Source organism: Eptatretus burgeri, chromosome 4, assembly GCF_056783735.1.
Source record: "Eptatretus burgeri isolate ZD-2024b chromosome 4, Ebu_testis_v1, whole genome shotgun sequence".
In the NCBI taxonomy this organism is placed as follows: domain Eukaryota; kingdom Metazoa; phylum Chordata; class Myxini; order Myxiniformes; family Myxinidae; genus Eptatretus; species Eptatretus burgeri.
Window position 1 is genome coordinate 137,779,828 of NC_140964.1, and position 22,922 is coordinate 137,802,749.

The 22,922-nt window shown below is 46.1% G+C and overlaps 1 protein-coding gene across 17 annotated transcripts in view; it reads left to right on the forward strand.

Annotated features, from left to right (window-relative positions):
• The window catches only part of LOC147029212 (uncharacterized), a 299,659-nt gene that overhangs the window by 145,241 nt on the left and 131,496 nt on the right, over window positions 1-22,922 (forward strand). For 7 of the 17 annotated variants that reach the window (XM_085876432.1, XM_085876431.1, XM_085876428.1 and 4 more), the window contains one exon: window positions 24-8,426. The exons of 5 other annotated variants lie outside the window; for them this stretch is intronic. In XM_085876432.1, coding sequence (XP_085732558.1) covers window positions 24-1,144 — 1,121 coding nt within the window. In that variant the 3' untranslated portion in view covers window positions 1,145-8,426. Of the gene's footprint in view, window positions 1-23; window positions 8,427-22,922 lie in introns of those variants that run through there. 5 more of the 17 variants (XR_015056840.1, XR_015056838.1, XR_015056839.1 and 2 more) reach the window with 5 other exon arrangements.

Below are 22,922 nucleotides of genomic sequence, written 5' to 3' on the forward strand. Positions count from 1 at the left end.
TAACTTGTTGTTTGTTTTTGTAGAACAATCAAGAAGTCCATTTGGGCAGATACGGTCCAGGAGCAGTGTCACAGTGAAGAACATATCCATTTTGAAGAAACAATCCCAAGAACAAGACTCACGACCTTCAAAATACAAGTGTACGTCTGGTGAAAACAGCACAAAGATCAATATTAAATTAAACAAACCAAAAAAGGTTTTCGAAAGACAAATGCATTATAAGTGTAAGAGAAGCAGTGAAGATTTTACTTCACCGAGAAATGTCAAAATACACATGAGGACCCACAGAGGAGAATGTCCACACAAATGCTCTGTCTGTGATAAAGGTTTCTCTCGAAAAGAAACTTTGAATCTGCATATGATGATCCACACAGGAGAACGACCTCACAAATGTTCCACATGTGATAAAGGTTTCTCTCAAAAATCAAATTTGAATAAGCACATGAAGAGCCATACAGGAGATCGACCTTACAAATGCTCCACATGTGATAAGGGTTTCTCCCGAAAAGAACATTGGAATCAGCACATGATGATCCACACAGGAGAACGACCTTACAAATGTTCCATATGTGATAAAGGTTTCTCCCGAAAAGACCATTGGAATGAGCACATGAACAGCCACACAGGAGAGCATCCTTACAAATGTTCCACATGTGAAAAAGGTTTCTATCAAAAGGGCAATTTGACTCAGCATATGATGATCCATACAGGAGAGCGTCCTCACAAATGTTCCATATGTGATAAAGGTTTCACAGAAAAAGGCAATTTGAAGAAGCACATAAACAGCCATAGAGGAGAGCGACCTCACAAATGCTCCACATGTGATAAAGGTTTCTCTCATAAATGCACTTTGAATAGGCACATGATGATCCACAGAGGAGAGCATTCTTACAAATGTTCCATATGTGATGAAGGTTTTTTAGAAAAAGGCAAATTGAAGAGGCACATGAACAGCCACACAAGAGAGCGACCTTACAAATGTTCCACATGTGATAAAGGTTTCTATCAAAAGGGCAATTTGACTCAGCATCTGAAGATCCACACAGGAGAGCGACCTCACAAATGTTCCATATGTGATAAAGGTTTCTCAGAAAAATGCAAATTGAAGAGGCACATGAACAGCCATGCAGTAGAGCGACCTTAAAAATGCTCCACATGTGATAAGGGTTTCTCTCATAAATGCACTTTGAATATGCACATGATGATCCACACAGGAGAGCATCCTTGCAAATGTTCCACATGTGATAAAGGTTTCTCCAGACAAGACCATTGGAATGTGCATTTGAGGATCCATGCAGGAGAGCATCCTTAAAAAATGCTCCAAATGTGAAAGGTTCCTCTGAAAAACGTGATTTGACTCAGCATATGAGGTTCCACGCTGGAGCAAATACAACAAATCTCTAAAAAAAAAAAGACCAGATAACACAGCAAGTTGAAAACGAAGCATCCTTCAAACGCCTCAGAATAAAAGAAGACCCCCAGGTACAACACAAAAAAATGCGTAAAATGATCAGCAAAGAGGACTTACTCAGAACAAGACTAATTTTGAAGTCATCCCTCTCTCCAATATGCTTGGTGTTGGCTTCATGGTTTGGGTGGTGGAGTTTGTATCCCAGGGTCCTGAGTTCAAATCCCACTCAGCTGTTGAATTAATACCAGATGGGGTTAACTCAACCTCTCATCCTTCTGAGATTGGCAAAATGAGTGCCAGCTATCTGCATGCTGGTATACTGTGTAGGAGTGGCGACCTGTCCAGGATTGTGCCCAATAGCTCAGGAGACTGCTTAAGCAGCACCAACGCTCTTCACAGAGTTTGGTTCCAATGTCCTCCTCCTCTCTCCAATGAACTATCACCTTCACTCTTTCATTCCTCTTTTTTTTTCTTGCCTTTGGAATATACTCGCACACTCTTCAATCCCACTCTTCCTCTGAGGTCTTCAAAACAGATTTTCACCAACACCTATCTTCACCCATCCAAAACCATGATCATTTCTATCCCATTAATCCACCCCAAACCCACCTCCTTCAAATTCCCTGCTTTCCTTCCCAAAAGATTCCTGTCATGTAAGGACCTGAAAGTCCCTGAGGTGTCCACCTTGTTTACCTTGTGTTCCTCGCTGCATTCCTCTCCCTTCTACAGATCTCCTCATGTCTCTGTTCCCCAATGTTTTGTCCTTCCCTCTCTCACCCCTCTTGTCTCCTGCCCCCTTTGTTGTGCGTTGTGTGTTCTCTCTCTCATATCATATGAGCCTTGACAATGTATACAAAAAATAAAGTAAAATAAAACATTCTACATCAGTCGTCGCTCCTGTGATGAAAATTTCGTCTTAATCCGACAAGCAGTTCCGGAGAAAACATTAAAGTTCTGTGCGGACAAACAAACGGACCCCAATATAATGCCCTCTCCTTCTGCGAGCGGAACAAGAATGACACTCGGTAAAGCATATTCAGCACCTCCACCAGGCTGAATCGTTACTTCTGCCACCGAAGGTGAAGGAGGTTATGTTTTCACCCCTCTCTGTCTGTTTGTTTGTGACTTCCCAAATCCAAGATTTTTCAAGTATATTGGTCAGTCGATTTTGTTATTCTGTCTGTCTGTCTGTCTCTATCCCATACAGATCACAATTTCAAACCAATCTTCACAAACGTTCACCACATGGTCGAGTTTGTCAAAAGGAAGAAGCTTGTTGTTTTTTAAGTCAAAAGATCAACAGAGCCCAAAGTTCAACCACTTGGGTGAGATTTCTAAAATCTTCAATTTTCATCTGATTCACTTGGAATTTGAAGAGGAGATGCACATTTGGTCATTGAGTTCAAGCACCAATTATTTTTGAGGTTAAATTTGTTTAATTGATTTTACAAGTCTCGTGATCTGCACGACGTCTTCTTCTTGATTGTTTGATATCTCAAAAAGTTGCGGACGGACACGGATGAAATTTGGTGGGCAGGTTGTGTGTGTGATAAGGACAAACTGATTTGATTTTGGTGAAGATCCAGATCGGCCAACAGCCAGCCAGTTTAACGAATTCTGCAATTTTTAGAGATGTGGTCCACAGATCACCTTTTTCAAATGTTTGCGAAAATATTCCAGCGGAAATGTGAAAAAGCATGTTGTGGCGTCATTATGAAGTTTTTTTTTTTTTTTTTTTTTTTTTTTTTTTTTTTTTTTTTTGGTTGATTCATCATCTCTGAGCTATCCTGAATCAGAATCAGCCGGGTGCCAGACTCGCACCCTTGAGGAATTTTTTTGAGGCGAAAAACAAAATGGCTGCCACCGACTTTCGATAAATTCTGTGTTGGGCTATATCTTCACTTCCAATGCACTTACAAACACAATTTTGGTGTCCACTACTATATTTTCATGGTGAAGGAATCTGATAATGATAAAAATGAAGGTGTATATATAAGACCTGTCTCATATTTTCACGATGGCCACAATTTTAATATGGAAAATGGCTATTTTGCAGTTCCACTGATCACTTCGAGTAAGAAATTGAATTTGATGATCCCTCAAATATTAATACTACACGATGTACAATAATAGTCAATGACAGCTAAAGTTACTTACTTGCAATGATAAATGAATTGATGATTACATTGGAATACGATTTTTACACAAATATATCTGGATACATGTGGATAGTTGACTCTGACTGGGTTATGTCTTAAAGTAAGTATGTACTGTACATGTATATGATTTTGAAATTACCTTTTATTTTTAGGCAAACAAATATTAACTTTGTAAAGGATGCAATGTTCTACATTATGTTCAATCTTCATCATCGTCGTCGTGATTAACAGCTCCTGTCCTTGTCTGTTCGTTACAACAGTCTGATCCAGCATTTCAACTGCAAAACATCGAACAGGACATCTGTGCTGCCACACAACCACACCTCCCGGTGGAACATGGCCGGCTGGTGGAGCATCCACACTTGATCAGCTGCAGAATGGTGACTGGTGCAGCAGACACATCAGGTGGAAGTGTGGTTGGACACAACGTCGCACCGTCCTCACCTTCTTGCCATCCATACTTGATGGGATCCAAGTTCGGAGGGTCTGACTGAGTGGCCGATTTCCATATAATGACTTCATGATGAGCGCGATTTACATGTTAAACAAAGGCATCATGCAATGGGGGCAACAACTTCAATTTCGGAGCAGAGGTAATCTTGGAGTTGGCCATCTTCGACTTCCACAACTGATACCGGTGTGTGGACATATTACCTTCGACTTTGGAACCATAACAGGCAGCAATGAAGGTAGTTGCCTCAGATGTCATCTTTTCCTCATCTGCTTCCAGCTGACCAAGTAAGGTGGGATGATGTCCGCCCATTAGTACCTTCAGCGCTGTGGCCTTTCCAATGCCAAACAAATATGACACGGTAGCGCATCCGGTCAGAGCATGTACAGCAGGCAGATACTTGGCGATGCTTTTGTGTTTCAGTGCTGTTTGGCGAATGTCTACGTTCTCCCTCCCAGCACACGGACTCTCTATGCTGACATCCATTGTCATCTTTTCCTCGAGGAAGAAATGAATCAACAGGACAAAGACATCTGCATCGTCGCAGACCACCTTGATGTGTGAGTCACCACTGACACCTGACACAATTCTAACTAAGTGATGGATGATGATGACATCTGCTTCTTCATTGTGTGTTTTCAGATCCTGTCTCTGGAGAGTGGAATTATTCCATACTTGTACAGGTGTCAGATCTTTTCCGGTGATCACCAGTTTGGGCTGGTTGTCCACAATGTGGGTCATCAGATACTGACAGATCAAATTGATCAGTTGTACTTTGTTGTGAGCTACGCTTCGGACCACTTTTTGCGCTGGAAGTGTTGTGTGTCAGTTGAGTTGATGTTTTCAACTTGAATCATGCCCTGCGTGACTGGATCTCATCATTTGTTTCGTGCTGATTTTGATGTACCTGTCGAAAATCAGGTATACGTCACAACACTCCAGGTGATATTTGATGGTTCCCATGAAGTTGATCACATAATCCTCACCTTTACCATTTGTGAGCCAATGTACAGTCCATAACATTCGGTCCTCCATCCATCGATGATGACAGCATCTGGAACACCTTGGATTTGACTTGATTGCTCAACTTGGAGTTTCGTCTTCAGGATTGCTTTCGACTGAGCCCGCATCGCACCGCTCTCATCAAACAAGGAGGCTGGGACAGGGGACAGTTCATAAGAGAGGACAATCTTGATATCAATATACCTGTATTGTTGGAGACGTATGACTCGGGTATAGATGAATTCGGTATCATATACTGGCCTTCCATCCAGCTTGATGCTCTTTTTGGTCAAAGTCATCAGGGTCACTTTCTTGGTTCGTGTCTCGTGGAAGCTTGTTGGCTATCCAGATTCAAATTCTGCCATCTGTTGTCGTCCAATCTTGAGAGAATCATCAACGTTTACCTTGTCTGTTGCATGAAACATAGTTGTAGACACCAACATTGTGTGCAACTGCATTAGAAGTGAAGATGTAGCCCAAAACAGAATTTATCGAAAGTCGATGGTGGCCATTTTGTTTTTTGCCTCGAAAAAGAAATTTCTCAATGGTGCAAGTGTGGCACCTGGCTGATTCTGATTCAATATAGCTCAGAGATGATGAATCAACCAAAAAACTTTGCAATGACGCTAAAACACGCTTTGCCCTGAAATGGCTGTTTGGCATCGAGACTAAAATTGCATTGGACGTCATTGTATTTCGGGATGAAATTGACTCTGGGATGACAGCCACAAGGAATAACTGCCTGAGATCGAGTGTGTTCACAAGTGAGCAATCCAGCATACCCAGCATACCCATTTATGCATATAAGTTACACACCGCTGCACTTGCATGCTGATGTATCATCGGCAGAGATTCAACTTGTAAATGCACTTTCGTGATCCACTTACAGAACACATTTTGCCAAAGGCACAGGAAGAGAGTGAGTTTTTCATTTAATTGTTCTTTTATCGTCTCCAGCCACAGGAAATATTTTTGTGGGCCAGGGTTCGGTGGCGATAAACAACCATTAGGGGGAGCAGTGGGGTCGTCTCCACCGAACACCCCGGAATTGCAGGTCGTAACCTTCGGAGAACTCTGAAGGTCACAGGTCACTTAAGTACCGTGCTCACCAATTCTCTGATGGCGTGGTGTGGGGTTAATAGCCAAATTTCAATATACCTAAGTACTCACGTCGTCAAATTCCTGGGGAAGTCACACCCTCAACGGACTCTGTCGAACTGGGTCGCTCTTGCGACCTCGGTCCGGTGTAATCGAGCGGAATTACCAAAGTCCGTCGGTCCAAATGAACAATTACGGCACATGGCCTCCCAAATTCCCAATACGCACCGTGCTAAACCAATGAAAGAAAGTGACAGACAACGAGCTGGTACATTGAACAATTGGGGGTTTATTTATAATGGGGCAGGGGAGCACAAAGAGTAGAGTTAAACCAACTAAGCAATGCAAAATAATGTCCAATAAAAAGAAAACACTTTAGCAATTATACTTCAAGACGGGGCCCACGGACACATAGACACACACACCCAAAAGAAATGGACCCCCTCGGGTCATTATTCGCTCCTCCAGCCGAGGAGAATAGTTCAGCTGGGGGAACAGAGCCTGGCCGGGTACCTTTCCGCCTCGTGCGGTCACACCGACTCCAACCCACCACGGTGGAACTCGAACCCACGACCTGAAATCCATGAGCCCACGACCCTTGCTGCTCGACCACCACCACCACCACGAGGAGCCACCAAGTGCAGTGGCCACGATGACTGCTCTACGAAGCACTCCAAGAGCAATGGCGACGATCACTGCAGCGACGCACTTCAAGAGCAATGGCCACGATGACTCCTCAACTCTCTTCTTGACGACCACTCCACTCTTCCCTTTTGCGAGGTCCGAGGGATTTCTTCCCCTCCCACTTGCCTCCTGATTGGACGGAGGCGAACATCCCATCTGGCTGGGTGGGGCCGCCCTGAGGTAACTCGTCTCCGGATTGGTCGGGGCTTCTGAGGTACTCCTATCCCTCATTGGTTGCGAGGCACACCCATCTCGCTGGGCGGAGTCGACCTCACCCCGCCTATGCCCGTGGCCCCGAACACGTGCGTAATGGCGATGATGGAGCGAAGGGGAGAATTTAATGTACAATACATGGCTATAAAGAAACCCGCAGCGCACACATGTAATTCCCATTAGACACAGGTAGGGGACCCTGACTATAAACACATACTTATCGAAATAACTGAACTGCGGGGACTGCTGTCTGTGTGCAAATGGCTGCCAGATTCGTAACAATATATACGGAAAAACAATGAAATGCTTGCCATCCTTTGTGGCTTCCCCAGAATTTTCCGAGTCTTCATGGCTTTTCGAAAGGTTTACCCTGGTTGATGAAATCATTTCTGCATCAACATCCAGTGGCGTCTGCTTTTAAATATAAAAGGATAAATGCAACACAGTTTTTAAAACAATGGAATTATTGCCTTGTTGACAATATACCATTGTCAGGGTGATATTATGTTTCGCCTCATGCAGGCACGGGTCAACACCACCATGGCAACAGCGATGATTCAGACCCATCATATTGGCTTTCATAATAATAATAATAATTACAAGACAGGCCACTTTATAACTACGAGCAGATACGACCGGGTTCCAAGTTGCCCCACTTTGATACAACCCACTTTGTCTTCTACCAAAGTATAAAAGAAACATCTCTGATCTGGCCCGCCCTCTTCTCTGGCCCGCTCTTTTCTCTGGCCCACCTGCCCTCTTCTCTTCTCTTCTCTTGTGATCTGAGTCACTCCTTGGTCTTGGAGATGAGGAGCGGTGGAACGGATCAGAAGAGAGTCCACGACCGAGTGGAAGAGCCCGACGCCAGACGGAGTCCAATGAGACAGCATAAACATTTACACGAACAGATTTCTTTCCGCTCTTAGTGGTCTATCCTCTCACACGTTCTTTTTTCTTTACAAAACCCTCTGACCTGCATCTTTACACCTTCCTATTTGCATTACACCTCATCTGCCAATCATCGCACATCCTCTGACCACACATAGTTGACACCTCCGTTTTTCTCCCTCCTCATTGACTGGGAAGCATGGGGCCGTCGGCCACGCCAGCGACAAAAAGAGGTCGTCAACACTTCAAGCTTTTCCTCATCTCTCTTTGCTTTCCAATTTCCTTGAGTCGGTATTTGATGATGGCTGTGAGGTTAGCATAATTAAGATTGTCGAAGTTTTGATTGATTTATATCTTCCCCATGTCTTCTCTTTTGTATATAATTGCATTTATTTTGCCGCATCTCATCAATCCTTGCTTTCTCCTACTATACATAATGCTTTTGTATTAAAACCTTTTATTGCTCCCATGCCATTCCTCACCCTTGCTTTATAAATAAAATGCTGACATTGTAAATGTACCTATTTTGTCCTGTCTTTTCATCCACTGGTCCAGTATGGTCCTTACATCATTAGCTGGGTAGCTTTACCCCACAAAATTTGCTCTTGTTAGCTGGTGTGCACTCGCAGCTCCGCTCGGTTCCACCTAATTCGGTGAGTAAACCAGAGTACGCATTGAGGATATGAGACACCCCCTCTCCCCCCACCCTTGGTGCAGTAAGGTACCCCGCAAAGTTGTGTAACTGCGGATTGGCAGTACCATTCAGCACTCATGGTTACTCAGCAACCCGCTGGAGTGCTGAGTTATCTTTGTTCGGTGACCTCGGGACCTGGTGTTTGGGAGGAACTCGAGCGCTTCCCCTCGTGGTGAAACTCAAACCCCAGATCGATAACAATGTCGCTGCACAGGTAACCCAAAATAATTTTCTTCATGTTTGGATAAATACTTGTTGAATTTTGACATCATCATGAAGGGACTGATGATGTCATGGTTAACAGCCTCATAACAGTTAACAGCCTTATTCCTCATGCGGTGTACTTGATAATGAGCTGTCAATTTTTTTCCATCGAACAGTTTTGGAGATATCGAGGTCCAAAATTTTTTTGTTTTTCCAAAATGCTGACCGCATCAAGTTACCAGTGATGTCATTATTCCGAAAAAATTTTTACACGACTAGAATATGGCGAAGATTTTGTGACATCTTTTGTCGTTTTGACTTTTTTTTTTGCCGACGTGGAAGAGTTTGTGACGTTTTGACCAACTGTTGCCGAGCAAATGAACATGAAAGCGAATAAACCTGCGAAAAGCTTCTGGGATCACGGATAACGCCGAGTTCGCTGAGAGCACTGCTCTTTCTCATTATCGAGCAACTTCAAGATTTAGCCGAGCAGTCAATGACTGGTGTCTTGCTCCGTCATGCAGGTTAATTCCAGCACGACACGAGAATGGCGAAGCCATTTTTCATCCCGAGAGGAGAGCAAAAACGAGATCCTCCATCTCAGCCACGTTCCTCTCGCAACTGTCCTCTTCGACAACTGTCCTTACCGTTCTCCTGCTCCAAACCTCACTGTCCTTCGGCTGGCTCTCTGACGTCACATCCATTAATCATCCCCTCCAGGGATGTGGTTTCGCCTGCCGTACAGTGATGTACCTCCTGGAGGTGGGGCTTTCTGCCTGCTTCGACGTGTGGCTCGATTGTTGTTTCAAGGACGTGATCTCTCCTGTATCACCGGTCTTGTAATCCAAAAACATCGGAAAAGGTCAGAGAGGGCAATTTTTCCTGGGAGAAATTATCCTCAATCCCGACTTAATCAACACAGCACCACCTCTCGTGTGGTTACATGTAACACTTAAGCGCACAGTTTCTTCACTGAATTGAAGTCGCATCACTTGCTTTACATCGAGATATCTCCTGCACGTCCATGGACCAAGCAACTCCATACAATCCTTACTTTGCCATGAAATTCCTCCATTTACCCCCACAACCGCAACAACATAATGCTCACGTGTGACAAGATGATCCCGTCAAGTGTGAACATTTGCAAACAAATCATTGCATCCGGATATGGTGCTCAAAGACAAAAATGAAAAAAACGGAATTTTGATCAAGGTCTTGGTTCCCAATAACTTCGGACTAAATGCTCCATAAATTGGGAAAATTACGAAATACCAGGATCTTAACAATGAGGTCAAGAGGATGGAGAAAATGAAGAAAGCTGAAATTGTACCAGTGATATTTGGAGCCACAGGAATGATGAAGAAAACCCTTACTTAGCACTTAAAAATCATTCCTGGGAACATCACTTCAAACGAGCTACAAGTGGAGGATGTTAGAGGATCAGTGAAGAGGGTCTTGATGATGGAGGATCTTTTGAAAAGAGTCCCTGGAACGAGGCCATGAACACGAAACGTCACACTTTGGTTCATGAATCACGATCCTTCACCAAAAAATATTGTTACGAATTTGGAAATCTATAGCACTCAACATTCAGGTCCTTTAGCTCAGTTATCTCGGTAAGTACGTGTTCTCTGGAGAGCTCGCCTTCCATTGTTTAATGGGTAAATCTATGTAAATGTGCTGCGATTTATTTTAATAGTTCGGGTTCAATCAAAGCAACAACAAAGGAGAACGACCCCCCTCTGCAAAGAAGAAGAAGAAGAAACCTCCCATCCTGAGATTCAACAGCGTAAACAGGAATGACGGTTGGGGTGGGTATGGCAGAAAGCAAGGTAAACAGCCCCCCCCCCCCGCAGTTGTGGGGGCCAGCGAATGAGTCACGCTGGAAGCGAGGCGAGGCCGAGAGGGATAAGAAGGGGACCCTCTGTTTGGCTCGGGTCGTTGGGTTGTTCTGGTGCTGGTTCTGCTTTTGCTCTGCTTCGTGGTCCGGTTCGGCTGGTTCTTGGTTCGTGAAGCTCTTCGTGGTCTCTGCTTGGTTCCCGGCTTGGTGCGACACCTTGTCCTCATCTTGGTCGGTGGTTCTTCGGGGAAGCGACGCATCATCAGGAAGGATCGGCGCCTCGTCTCACCAGCACGTATTCCGGAGCGCGAGGGGATCTGCCGGAGCTCGGAAAGGATCGCGGCTCGCGGTGGTTGGAACCAGCTCGCCCTTGCTGGTACCCGGTCCGAACAGCTCGAAGACCACATGAGGTGGAAAGGTCCAAGATAGGTCCTTGGCTTCTGCTCATCTGTCCCTCCGAGCTGAAGTCCGTATTAAAGGCAACACCCACCATTTCTTGTAGTGTGTGTGTATGTGTGTGTGTGTATATGTGTGTCCGTGGGCCCATCAAACAAGTAGAAAACTGTTAAGTGCTTTGTGTGCTGCATATAATTTTTGCATTTCTTATATTCGGGATAGCTCTGCTTTATGTGTTCCCCTCATCTCCCCATTGCAGTATAAATAAATACCCCCATTGTTGAATGTAATCAGCTCGTTTTGTGTTTCTTTCATTGGCTCGACATGATGCGTGCTTGAGGATTAGTGTTGGTAACGTGTTCATTTGGTCCGGCCCGACTTTGTGTAATTCCGCTCGGTTATGCCGGATCCGAGTCGGCAATTGCGACTCTATTCGGACAAAGTCGGCCGACGGTGAATTTCCCCAGTAGATTTCCCGAGTGGATACTTCGGTATATAGAAATTTGGCTATTCACCCTATTCTACACGGGTGACCTGTTGGTGAGTTCTGTCTGAAAGAGACCCGTACTTTTCCGGACTTTTCCGAAAAGAACGACCTCAACATCCTCACCACAAACAGACACAGACAGGACAGCAGCATCCAAGATGTCATTGAAAGCCTGGATCTTAGTTTTGACCCAAGAAACCCGTAATCCCAGCGGCTCCGACTCCTCATTCAGCACCTCGAGGGCCCCCAAAAGGATATCTAAAGTCTCCGCAAAGATGACTGCATCATCTGCGAAATCAAGGTCCGAGATCTTGACATTCCCAAACGATGCACCGCAGCTTGATCTCTCCAACATCCTCCTGAGAATCCAGTCCATACAAGTGCTGAAAAGTGTGGGGGCCAGTACACACCCCTGACAAACTCCAGTAACAACTGGAAAGAAGTCAGAGATGGTACCACCACACTTCACAGCATTCTCCGTACCAGAGTAGAGTTCAGACATCAGATCGATCAGTTTTGGTGGCACCCCACGAAGACCAAGAATCCTCCAGAGGGCATCCTGATTCACTGAATTGAACGCTTTACAGAGATCAACATAGGCTGCAAGCAGACCCTGCCGAAACTCTCCTCTGCATTCAGTGAGGACCCGAAGAGCAAGGATACGGTCAATTGTTGACCTCTTTGGTGTAAAGCCTGACTGCTCTGGACGCTGGTGCTCAAGCAGATGGTGGCGAACCCTATCAAGAATTATCCGATCAAAGACCTTGCCCGGCACTGAGAGCAGCGTCACCCCTCGGTAGTTGTTGCAGTCTTGGCGATAACCCTTCCCTTTCCAGAGAGGGACAACAAGGCCCCTCTTCCAGTTAGTTTGGATGATGCCTGTGTTCCAGGCAGAGCACAGAACTGAATGCAACGACACGAGTGCAGCATTTACACCAGCCTTGAGAAGTTCAGCATGGATGCCACAGATCCCTGGAGCTTTACCCCATTTCAACCAGTTCACCGTAGCCAGCCTGTGTTTCCACAAGCAAAGGTGGACCACAGTTGATTGGAGGGTAAACAACAGGGATTGTAACACCCTTGACGTCCAACTCGACAGCTGGTGGATTAGCCTGGTACAACCGCTCAAAGTAACCGGCCCAGCGGGCCTTCACTTCAGACTCCTCTGTCAAGAGCCTACCACTCTCCGCTCTAACTGCAATGCTCCGAGGGATGGGCTTGGATGAACGCAATGCACGAATTCCCCTGAAAGCGGGACGAGAATCACCTGTCCACAGGTGATGCTTTACCCCCCCCCCCCTCACAGATTCCTCGCATAAAGGCCTCCTTGTCCACCCTTGGTGCACGTACAGTGTTACGCCTCAGCTCCCTGAACAGCTCAGCTCTGCCATTCAGGCTGGCCCTGCAACTCTGGTCAATGGTATCCAGTGTCCCTTGAGAGACAAAATTCTTCTTTGCCCTGCGGTGAGTTCCAAGGCATCCACCGGCAACATCAAGGACGGTGGTCTTGGAGGCACTCCACAACTCTTCAGGACCCCCCAAAGCACCCAGACCCCCAAATGTCCACTTAGCCTATTCGCAAACCCCTCAGCTACCCTCTAATCCTTGAGCTTGCCAACATCCAGCCTCGGCTGGGATGTTACCATTCTCCCGGATTGAAGGTGCAGCTTTACAGTTGCTACAACAAGCCGGTGGTCAGTATTGAGGAACTGAGCACTCCGGTAGACCCTGCAGTTATGGATCATCCTCCAGCGGCCGTCAACGAGGACATGGTCAATCTCCTTTGCCACACCTCCAACATTGGAATACCAAGTCCAGCGATGAGCTTGTGGGCGCTGAAACCATGAACCAGCCACCCTAAGTCCATGACTTCTTGCAAAGTCAAGGAACTTTGTGCTATTCTGGTTCATAGTTCCTGACCCATGGGGACCAACACACACCTCATAACCATCCCTATCAGTTCCAGTCGATGCATTGAAATCCCCCAAGACTAGAAGTGTATCTCATCTGGGGCACTGATCAACCACAGACTCGAGTATGGCGTAGAATGCATCCTTCATGGTGACATCACTCGCCTCAGTCGGAGCATAGACAGAGACCAGGGAAATGACACCTAAGGAGTGACGAATCCTGAGTCTCATTATACGCTCGTTGACCGGTGTTGCCTCAATTATCATTGGGGTCAGCTTATTGGACACAGCTACAGCAACTCCTTGAGTATGGTAACCATCAGAGCGACCAGACCAATAGTAGGTGTAACCACCCACCATGATCTCGCCGCAATCCAGTCTCCGAACCTCAGAGAGTGCTGCAATACCGATGTCCAAACGCTTGAGCTCAGATGATAACAGAGACAGGTGGTCATCCTCTCTTAGGGATAAGACATTCCAGGCACCCACCCGAAGGGACCGCCTCAGGTTAACCCAAGGAGACCGCAGTCTGGTGGACGTCACCTCAGCACCACTCCAACACACTCCCCCACATTCTGACCCAGGAATGTTTCCCCGTGGTTTCCCTCCTGTCATCAAAGATTGGGGGTCCCGAAGGCTTTGCCCCAATCCCGTCATCCGGTGAGCTGCCCTGCGAAGGGAAGTTGCACAGGAGGTGGTTTTCCCACGGCTGGCCCTGCAACTCCCACCGAGTGGGTTTTCAGATTTTTTTTTTGTATTTTTGTGTTTTGCGGAATGAAGGGTTTTACGGTGGCCGGAGTGCAAATCCTGCCACCAAACTCCTAATAAGAAGTAACCCAACTGCAGGAGGACGTCCGCAGACACAGTTGGGCATTAGATATGGATGGCCGTTGGCTCACAAGGAGCTCCTCCGCCCTTTGACAGGTTTTGTTTTTAATCCTGCTGGTTGTCCATATCCAAACACCCTCCTCACCAAGAAACCTGGTGGGGGAGATGGTTTCGTCGCCGACAACCCGACCAGTGACAAACAAAAAGGGACCTTTTGAGTAGGCCCTGAAGACGCCTGACCTTCAAGCTGCTGTGCACTCACCCACACAAAATGATTGACTTTGCTCTGCCTTCTTCCCACAGATCGCAGGTCCTGGGCCCATGGTTGGTGCAAATAGTGGGAAATGAACATAATTTTTTTAACCCACCTGTTTGTTTGTGTTAGTGCCGGCAATATTATTTAAGTTGTCTGAGTGAGTCTGTTAGTTTAGTTGCGCAGTGCGCTCGGTTATTTATTTTTGGGACATGTATACAAATGTGGCCCTCAGGGATACGGAGGTAAAACGTACTCGGGGGGGGGGGGGGAATAAAACCTACACCTGCATGGCACACGACAATTGACGACTCGTGACGAGGCTATAAAAAAGGGGGACGGTGGGTCGTGTTACGAATTTGGAAGTCTTTTGCACACAGACATTCACCAGTCCCATCGTTCAGTTATTTCGTTAAGTATATGTGGATCGTTAGAATCCCTCCCCTATGTCTAATGGGTTAATTTCATGTGTGCGCTGCGGGTTTCTTTTATAGTCAGATTTTCTACATCTTTAAATCTGCCAACGCCAACAAAACCCTCACTTCACTCCTCCTCCTACTCTGCGGGCGAACAAGCGCTTCACCCGCCCAACCTTCACACCACGGCGCCATAACACATGTGTTTCTGACTACGGACGTGGGCGGAGCCCCCTCGCTCTGACTCCACCCCATCAAAAATGAATGTCGACACTGGGGAAGGCAAAATAGCCTCTCTCGGGGGAGGAGCACCGAGACGCCGACACGCCCCTCCTCCAATCACGGCAAGTCAACATGACACCCAAAACCCCTCGTCCAATCTGGAGGCGAGTTACCAGAGAAACGGATCCCTCCACCCCGCACGGGGGAAAGGGGGGGAGGGAGGACAAAAATAATCACGAGGCACTTGAAGACGTGTGTTGGGGTCTTTTTTTGGTCGTGCCTTGGTCATCTTGGTTCCCGTTTTCGTTCCCTGGTTGCCGTCATCGTTCGTTGGTGGCTGGTCGTCCATAGGATCCTGGTTGCTTGCTGGATTCTGGCTGTGGGTTCAAGTCCCACCGTGGTGGTTCGTGTGCACTCGTTGGATTGTAGTTCATGTGGAGCGCTCGAGCTGGGGACCCCGATCCCTTTAACGGACTCCAAGCTCAAGTGTGGTTCGGCCAAACCGCACGAGGAGGCCAGGTACCCGACCAAACTCTTACCCCCAGCTTGTCTATCCTCTGTGGCTGGAGGGTCTGAATAAAGGCCAGTTGGCTGCATTTCTTTTTGGATGTGTGTGTCTGTCTGTGGCCAGTCTTATAAGTAGAATTGCATTAGTGCCTTGCTTATTGTGCATTGCAATTTAGTCGGATTAACTCTGCTCTGTGTCTCCCTTCCTGATTATTGTGGATAAACCCCGTGTTTAATGTACCAGCTCGTTTTCTGTGTTTTCTCTCATTGGTGGAGAATGGTTCGGGTTTGAGTTTTAGTGAGGCTGATTGTGCCGTAAATTGTTATTCAGACCGGCGCGGCTTTGGTAATTCCCGCTCGGTTACAGCGACTCGGTCCGGACAAAGCTGGCCGAGGGTTTGGCTTCCCCGGTAGCAAGACCGCACGGCTAATTTCAGTAAATTGGAAACAGACAAAAAGACCCTAACCGCGCGGTCGAAATATTGGCGTCCAAGTTCCATTAAGCGACCCGTCGACTTCGGAGTTTTCCGGAGTGATGACCTTCAATTCCGGGTGTTCGGTGGGAGACGGCCCAACTGCTCCATCTCGCGGTTGTTCCCCACCCCCTAACCCAGCACCACAACAGTATTACATGTCATCATGTTAATCTGCCATATATTTCTGATACATAAATGACAGCAAGAAGGCTTCAAGAAAATTATAATTTTTGCATTCAAGGATACCTCCAATAAAAGGGTGTTACATTTTACATTCCTTATGAATTGGAACACACACACGGGCATTTTTCAATTAAGAACTGGCCTTATACTGATATTAAAAAACCCACAAATAGAGATTTGATTAAAATATTAAATAAAAATGAACTTCTGAAGGTGATGAAATATACAACACTTTCAGAAATCATCAACAAATCTTCTTGGTTTCCTATTATGAGAAAAATAATTGTCGATTCAAGAGTATGGCAAAATCCAGAGGAATATATGTATGATATTCGATGTGGTGAAAGTGGTTCAAGGGGAGCTAGGGATGAGGAAGGAGTTGAAGAAACTGAGACAAGAGAGAAGGTGGAAAGGGAGAAAAAAAAAAGGAAAGAAGAAAGGGAGAAGAGAGGGAAGGAGAGGGAGAGAATAAGTAAATATAAAAATATGAAAACCAGTGAGATTATAAAAACATCAAAGGTATTACAGAAAATAAATAAATCTCAACACACTGAGGAGGAAAACAAAGAATTGGCAAGTCTATTAGAAATATATGCATCAAGATTATTAACATAGATTTCAGGGAGAAGATTGAAACGAGAAAGTGGAGATAAAGAATGAAAAGATTATATTGTTGTTGATGTTGGTGTAATTGACTTTGATTAAAGTTTTACATTTTTTTTCTTAAATAAATGGAGGAGAGAGTGAAGACATTTCTCAGGATTCTTGCGGTTTAAAAAATTAAGATTCAAATATGCATGTTGGAAACTAAAAAGGTTTTCGCACTCTGTAGGAATTGTTCACATAAATAAATGAGTTATTGTCTCATATGTAAAAAGAAAACCGAGAGTAAAAATATCTCGAATGTTAAAACTAAAAATAATAGGGTTATACAAAAAGGTACTTGTTCGGTGTGTGGCTCCAAAAAGAGTAAATTCATCACCAAACACAAAGGAGGGGGAGATATACAAAAGTTTTTATCAGGTATTAAATTTACAACAACTGGAATGCCAGGGGAATTACATCCACCAGGGTATTGTTTCTGTGGTCCAGGAATAAACTTGAATAAAAGATTAGATGAGGCTGACAATCCTAAACCATGGAGCAAACCCATCAATAGGGTTGATGATGTGTGCAGGAAGCATGATATTGATTACGGGAATAACACAACGTGAGAAGAAAAACATGAAGCCGATCGAGAAATGTATAATTTGTCTCTGATACAAAATCCAACCTTGAGAGAAAAAGTTGGTCGGTTCATCGTGAAGAAGATGATCAGTGCAAAATTGAAACTTGGGCTTGGAAATTCAAAAAACTTATAGGCTCTAATGATGTCATTAAGATTGAAGAACAATTAGCTGATGAATAGCATATACCAAAAATCACAAAGTTTCATAGAAGGAAGGTTTATTCCAAGGAAGTTGATTATATCTGGTCCGCTGATTTAATTGAACTCAATAATGATAAGGGTACAAGTGTGCTTTAACCGTTATTGATTTGAGGAGTAGATATGCGTGGGTTGTTCCTTTGAAAAACAAACAGGTAATACTCTTATGTTAGCTTTCCAACAGATATTTAATAAAAGCAAGAGAAAACTGAAAAAAAAATTGTGAACTGATGAGGGTACAGAGTTCTACAACAAAACATTTATGAATTTTCTTTAAAATAACAACATTACATTATACGGCACCTTTTATGAAGGAAATGCGGTTGTTATTGAGCGTTTTAATCGCACTTTAAAAGAGAGACTATACAAAAAAGTAACTCAACTCGGTTCTCAACAATGGTCATCTTTAATTCAGGGCATTGTAGATAAGTACAATGATATTATTCATACCTCAATGAAAATAACACCATCAGATACATTTACAAAATTAAAATATGAAAAAGAGATTGTCAGAAAGCCTAAGTTCAAAGTTGGTGATTATAATAAGAATATAAAGGTGGAAATCTCATTTTGAAAAAGGTTATACCAAGCGATGGACAAATTAATATTTTTAATTGTTGATGTCGTTGGTGCAGTTCCTTGGACTTACAAATTATTTGATTTCAAGGGGGAAGAGATTTTAGGTTCATTTTATTCACAGGAATTACAAAAGATAGATTGAAAAAACCCTTGAACTTCCAAATTATGTGATTTAAAGGGGGAAGAGATTTTAGGTTCATTTTATTCACAGGAATTAAAAAAGACAAAGATAAATTTAATTTTTTTTGACTCCACCCCTTTTTTGTTACTCCGCCGTTTTTTGCACCGCCCACACAAGCCCCACCCACGCAAACCCCACTCACACAAACCCCACCCCCATTAGCCACATCCACATCCATCGTATCCACAAAATTAGTGATTAGTTCCCCACACACAACATGTTTATTGAATTTTAAAAATGCTCCACCCACACAAGCCACATCCACACAAACCCCATACACACAAACCCCACCCACCCATACAAGCCCCACCCACACAAGCCACATCCACACAAACCTCATACACACAAGCCCCACCCACACAAGCCCCACCCTCCTGTGCGCCCCCACCTTTGATCCACCACCCCCTCATCCCACCCCTCACCCTTCCCCACACACACACACGGGGAGGGGAGAGGGATGAGGGGGCGGTGGGTCGTTTGGGGAGTGCACCTACCCTCTAAGCCCCCCCCCCCATCCTCACCTCTCCTTTATTCTTTCTCTGTAATTCAAAATCAGATAATTATAAGGAAAGCATATTTAATTAAACAAGATTAAAAACGCTGAGCAAAATCTTCTTTCGCAGCAGACTGATGGTTTTTGATTTTGAAACTCAGTCAACATATTATGTTCAAAACAGAGGGAAGAACAGAGGTTGTGTAAAGATGATTATATTGTTGTGAATCTGGAATCCATTATCGCACTCATCATTCAAGTCCTTTAGCTTAGTTATCTCGGTAACTGCATGTTCTATAGATAGCTCGCCTTCCATTGTTTAATGGGTAAAAATCGATTAAATGCGCTGTGATTCATTTTAATAGTTGGGGTTCGATCAGATCACAAAGAACGACCCTCCCCCTCCTCTGCAAAGAGGAAGAAGAACCCTCCCATCCCTTGATGCAAGGACGTAAACAACTCCCTCCCACCCGCGGTTGCGGGGGGCGGTGCACGAGGCATGAGTCACGCCGGGAGTGGGGAGGGGGGCTGAGAAGAATAAGAATGGGACCCTCTGCTCGGCTCGAGTGGGTTGTGGCTGGTTGGTTGTCGTGAGTTCATCGAGAGTTGTCGGGGAGGGCGAGAGGAGTTGGAGTGGAGTTTTGGAGTCTTGGAGCAGTCAGCGGAGTCTGAAGTGGAGAGTCGGGCGCGTCGCCAGGCCCGACCAACCAAGCCGCCATTCAAGCCGCTCGCCCGGCTGCTTGAGCCGCTAAACTACTCAAGCGACTGGCGCATTGGCAGCGTATCAGACGAGACCGAGACGCCAAGGGTCGCCGAGCGAAGACCACCGAGTCGCCACCAAGGGGCGGCCAGGCAACTGGCCCGGCCTCTCAGAGCCTTCCGGTCATCCCGGCTCTGAGAACATTAAAGGTTTACGAGCCCGTTTCTTTTCTCTGGGTTTTGTGTGGAAGTCTGTGGGCCTTGTCTCAATAAGTAGTGAATTGTGTAAGTGCCTGTATGTACTTGCATTTCTTATACTCGGTTGTAGGGTTTTCTCGTGTCATGTCCCCATCCCCCGATTGATTGCTTATGTGCTTGTTCAAATAAATATCCCCCATTGTTTGAATGTCAACCTGCTCGTTGCGTCACTTTCTGCCATTGACCGCCACGGTGCGCGCGGGATGTTAACTGGCTATTAAGGCCGACAAACGTGATAATCTGGTCCGACGGGATTTGGCGAATCAATACCGCTCTGGTGAATTAAAACCACTCGGCTTCACACACAGAACGAGCATGCTCAAGCAGCTCGTTTTCGTACAGGTCCTGTCGAGGTATAAACTCTTGGTATTTCTGTCCGCGCGAAGAATTAGGTATATCGACAATTTGGCGATTGACCCTGTAGCGCGTGGACAGAATAATTGACTAGTTTATAATGCGTTAAGGCATCCGTGGCTGGATTCCGGGGTTAGTCCGGAAAGCCACGACTGGATTGTCGCCTTCGGTTGGTCGCGCGACCGCGATTTGGCTAAAACGGTCGTCCGCATGCCAAACGCGGCGGAAATCTACAACACTGGTGTCAGGAGTGGGATGGCGAACTCTCCGCTTCCACCTCCGTAAATTTGCAAAACACCAGTTGTGTAACACTGGTGTCAGTAGTGGAGATACGAACCCCTCCGCAGTCAGTAACAAAATTTACGGACTCGGAACGGGTGTAGGGAGCGAACCCCCCCCCCCCCCCCGTGTCCTCAAATTACGAGCATTATTAAATTGTATTTCCAACACGTGACATGGCCAGCCAAGGCGAGCTGAACCAGGTGGGTAGTGTAGAGATAAAGTTACATGAACCCATGGTCCAAGACACCCATGAGGAGGACACATCCTTACCCCAGGGTTGGGAAAAGTGGCTATGGCATTCATCTGGTTATTTTTATTACTACAACTGCACCACTGAATGTGGTCAGTGGGTGCGGCCAGGGCAGGTGACAATGCAGCAGGTAATGGACGTCATGGAACTTGCAATGAAGCGCAAGGATTGGAGTCCAGGAACAATGGTGGATGATATAAAAATGCTCCTAGAGTTTGCAAACGGGACCAGGACTCCACCTGAAGAAATTACCGAGTCGAGGGGGAGTGTGGCGGCTGTTCAGACTGTGATGACGGGTGAGGAAGAAGTGACGGAGAAAATAATGACGATTGGACGAGAAGTGTATGAACTCGGACAGAGGATGACAAGCGTCGCCGCCACGACAATTATCAGGGAAACTAAAAAACTCGGACACAAGGGGACGACGGAAGAGTTAAAGGAGGTGATGGGGACGCAGGAAATAAAAGGGACAAAAGAGGAAACAGCGGAGACGAAAAGCGAGGAAGAAACGGAAATAATAAATGAGGAGACGGAGACGCAGATAATAAAAGAAATAAAGGAAGAAACGGAGGTAATGAACGAGGTGACAGAATTAACAGAGACACAAAGGGAGACGACGAAGGAAATAGAAGTATTGCCAGAGACGCGGGAGATAGACCGAGTCGAGAATGAATAAAATAAAATGAAGGAGGAAACGGAGACGAAGATCCAGGAAGAAACGAATAAACACGAAGGGACGATGGAAAAATTCACGGAGACACAAAGGGAGACACAGGAATTAAAAGAAATAACAGAGACACGGGAGATAGAGGAGACGGAGGGTGAAGTGGACGAAACTATTGACGAACACACACAGGTAGGGATCGTGAGGGACAATGGGATTGAGCTTGGGGAATGTGTTGGGACCCGATGCAAGCAGCAGGATAGCCTCCTTGAGGAACGAAGGGAGGAAATATGCTCCCTTGAAGCAGATCGCGACAAGGTGAGTCCGGTCGTGCCGAACGAGGTGGAGCGGATGAGTGCTGTTAATGGGTACAAGCGGAGCTTGGGGAGTAAAGATACCCCGGGACCCCTTGTGGTAGCGCGAATCCCCAGCACGATTGTCCCGATGTGTGTGGTAAAAAAAAAAAGTGAGTGCAGCGAGTGTGTTGAAACGTGCGCAGCATGGTCCGAGTGTCATGGCATGCGTGAGTGCATGCAGGGGATTGAAACGGAGACGGGTCCAGACGGGGGACGGGAACAGCGAGTCGAATGGGCCGCTTGTAGCTATTTATAGAACCGCGCCGGTTCCACAGAACGTGGCGTCCAAAGTCCGCTCCTCGTTTTCAGAGCGGCCTGACCGAGCGCGGCTCCGTACAGGAAAGCCGGTGCGGGAACGTCCCGCTTACCGAAAAAGACCGTCGCAGGGACGGTTAAATGGTGGCGAGTGTTAGGTGGATTTGGAACACGCGGGTTCCCACGTGGGCGCGTGTTTGTGGCATCACGTGCTGCAATTTGACGACTCGGGACGAGTCTGTAAAAATGGGAGGGGGTAGTGTTGCGAATCTGGAAGCCATTATCGCACTCATCATTCAGGTCCTTTAGCTTAGTTATCTCGGTTCGTGGCATCACGTGTTCTGTCCGCGGAATGCGCGGAGCGAGTTTCTGGGACGGTGCGTGCATGCTAACCTGCACGGGAAACTGTGCGGGTTTGGTGCGCGGGTGACGTCATCGGCCCGGACCTCGCGGCACGAATGCCAGAAAAATGGCGCACGTCGTGCGTGGGGCATTCCCCGAAAGCGAGCGCTCGGTGCAAAGGGCAGAGTGACGTCATGGCCGCACGGATCGGCCTCCAGAAGGGACGTCGGTATCGCCCAGAGGGACGAATGGGCGTGCCGTAAACCTCCACCATGGAGGTGTAGGAAAAAAAAAGAGCCTCACTTCCAGGTACACGGCCTGAGCAGGATGTGTCAGGCATCCTGAGCTTTGGGCACAGGAAGTACTAGTTAGGGGGATGGGTTAGCGATAGTTAGACCGGCTTCATGGGGACATGGGTTGTTCCTCATGGAGCCCGTGGATGGATTAGTTCGAGGGATTTT